This window comes from Glycine max, chromosome 10 (assembly GCF_000004515.6).
Source record: "Glycine max cultivar Williams 82 chromosome 10, Glycine_max_v4.0, whole genome shotgun sequence".
Classification (NCBI taxonomy): domain Eukaryota; kingdom Viridiplantae; phylum Streptophyta; class Magnoliopsida; order Fabales; family Fabaceae; genus Glycine; species Glycine max.
In genome coordinates, this window is record NC_038246.2 from 28,837,464 (window position 1) to 28,840,491 (window position 3,028).

General features: G+C 40.2%; 1 protein-coding gene across 1 annotated transcript; it reads right to left on the reverse strand.

Moving 5' to 3' along the window:
• Positions 1-307: 307 nt before the first annotated feature.
• On the reverse strand, positions 308-973 carry LOC102659392 (uncharacterized). Its single transcript, XM_006589990.1, has one exon. It carries the CDS (start codon positions 971-973, stop codon positions 308-310), a length of 666 nt encoding a protein of 221 aa, XP_006590053.1.
• Between the last annotated feature and the right edge of the window lie 2,055 nt (positions 974-3,028).

The window sequence follows — 3,028 nt, forward strand, 5'->3', positions numbered from 1 at the left end:
TGGAAGTCAGAATTCTGCTCCAAAATTGGTCTAGTTGCTGAAACATCAACCATTTCCATTTAATTAGAAGAGCTTTGTTGAGAGCCTTGATGTCTTTGATTCCCAATCCTCCCCTTTCTCTAGAAGCACACACTTGACTCCAAGCCACCCAAGCTATCTTCTTCCCTTCTAGATTACCACCCCAAAGAAAGTTTCTTTCAATGGCAGTAAGTCTATTAATCACTGCTGTAGGGGCTCTGAAAAAAGACATAAAAAACAAGGGCAATGCTGTTAAGACAACATTAATTAAAGTGATTCTGCCAGCCATTCATATACTTCTATGGTTCCATTTATTCAGCCTAGTTAACCATTCATCAGAGACTAGCACTCTATCCAATTTGCTTTTGCATGATCCATTTGGCCTAACCCAAGTAAAGGGCTTACCCACACAAGGAATGTCATCTACCTCCATAGCAGCAAGCCAATCATTGAATTTAGCTATAAGATTAGTATCTGGATTACTGTGATTGCTTCCCATTCTTTCAGAGGGATGTCTAACACAATTAAAATCCCCTACAAGATACCAGCAATTAACTTGGGACTGAATCTTCCTTCTACTCAAACTCTGCCACAACTGTCTTTTACCTTCTATATCACAAGGAGCATAAATATTGGCCACAACAACTCTCTGCATGTCAACCAACCAAACCCCTTCCAACATAATGAACCCCTTTTCAAAAATTCTAAAATCAACCTGGAAGTTTTTGTTATTCCAAACACACAGCAGCCCCGCAGCAGTGTTCACAGCTGGGTGCCATTCCCAAGCAATATCTGGGTGCCTTGACAAGGCCTGGCAAGCTGCCTTATCAAAAGAGTCCCTCTTTGTTTCTTGTAAACAGAGAAGGTCAACCTTCAGCTTCCCAACCAAGTTCCTGATAGAGGCCCATTTAATACCTCTACCTATCCCTCTAATGTTATAGGATAGAATATTCATCTATGGGCATTCCTATTACCCAACTCCATAGCTTATTTTCTGTCTCTGGATTCCATATTGGCATAGTTTTGGATAAAGTCAAAATGGTCTGTATCTGCCTCCATGCCTATGCTTTTTCCCAAATTCCATAGTTGCTGAGCCTCTTCCAACACCTCTATATTGCACTCAATTTTACTTTTTAACCTTCTTTCTGCTTCAAAATTACTCTGGTTTTGGGCCTTGTCCTTGGTACTTATAATATGACTAGACACAAAATTTGTGAGTACTTTAGTACCTCTGCATATAAGTGTATGCTTGCATGTGTCTCCAACATAAGTGTATCAATGCTACGTAGCAAATTAAATAATAGCCATTTAATTAGGATTACAAGGCAGACAAATAAAAGGTACTGCACGCTTTCCTTAACCACAAAGTCAAACCAGTTCAATATTCTCTCTTTAAAATCTGTTGGGATTTTTGCATCCCTTTTCAAACAAACCAGAAATACAGAGTTGTTATGCAGAATTGTAAGTGACAAAATAGAAGTCATTACACATATAGATACCAAACTATAGTCGTGGACATGATATATAACGTGAAAAAACTCATATGAAGCATTAATTCCATCTCCGGGGTAAAGTTTCATAAACCCCGAGTTGGCCACGTGAAACTGTGATGCATTTTTTTTTTAACCGCCAAAAGTAATTATATTATATTAATAGATAAGAGTACCAGGGGTACTACAACTAACACAGGAGAAAGATCTCCTGATAAGATACAAAAGACATGAGCCCCACATGAGAAACACCACAACCCCAACCCTACAAAGCAAAACTTAAGCAAAGGCTAAAGACATTGCTGAGGACCATTGGTGTAAAGGAACACTAAAATCCTTTTCCCACCCCTTGAGCCAAGTCCAAGTGAGGAAAATACAATTGGCCACCAACTTAGAGATGTCAAACGAATGATTGTGAAACACCAAGTCATTCCTGGATTTCCAAATTGACTTTCTAGCAGCCAACCAGCAAATCTTCCATCTTCTATTGGTGTCCTTTCCTCCAGCTGTAGATGAGTGCTGGAGAAAGTTATCCATTGGGCTATATTGGAGAACTCTATCTTCCTTGACCCAAGTAAAGAATTCCCACCACAGAGGCAACACTTTGTCGCAAGTGAAGAACAAATGGGAGGCAGTTTCAGGTTGACTTTGTCAGAGTGGACATAGGTCATTGTCAAGCTGAATTTGTCTCCTAGATAGATTATCCTTAGTAGGAAGTCTATCCCAAAGCAGTCTCCAAGCAAAAGATAGAACTTTAGGAGAGACTTTAAGGTCCCAAAGCTGATGAAAACCCGAACCCTGAGCTTCAGAGAATTGTTCAGCTTTAATAAGGTTATAGGCATATTTGGTAGAGAAGATCCCATTAGGTTTAGCTCCCCACAGCCAGGTGTCCTTCAGATTGCCACTTATTCTGATAGCTGCGATATGATCTATAAAAGTTGAAGCTACCCCCATCTCACTGTCGAACAAATTTCTTCTCCAAGATAAAGTCCATTCCCACCCATTTTCAGAAAAATAACCCATGTCTTCCACAATGTGTAATCTTTGGGAAGAGATTTGGTATAATTCTGTAAATTTCTCTTTAAGAGGTACCTCGCCGTCAACCCAAGGGTCATTCCAGAAAAGAATTTGGTCTCCCCTACCCACCTTCCAAGAGAATTGCTTGGAGACATCCTCCATGTCCTAGTGCTGATTAACATACCTTAAGTCAGACCACCATTGAGAGAAGTATTTCTTTGATGGCCTCTGGTCCAAACCACTCCATCCCTTGTACTTAGAAATTAGGATCCTGCTCCAAAGCTGGTCTGATTGGTGAAATATCAGCCATTTCCATTTAATTAGGAGAGCATTGTTATGTGCCTTAATGTCTTTAATTCCCAAGCCTCCCATAGCTCTAGAGGCACACACTTTACTCCAAGCTACCGAAGCTATCTTCTTCCCTTCACAACTGCCACCCCAGAGAAATTTCCTTTGAATTGCAGTTAGCCTATTAATCACTGCTGTAAGGGCCCTGAAATAAG

Excerpts from the sequence above, each read along its gene's own strand:
- LOC102659392 (XM_006589990.1), bottom strand. The coding sequence starts at position 973 with ATGAATATTCTATCCTATAACATTAGAGGGATAGGTAGAGGTATTAAA.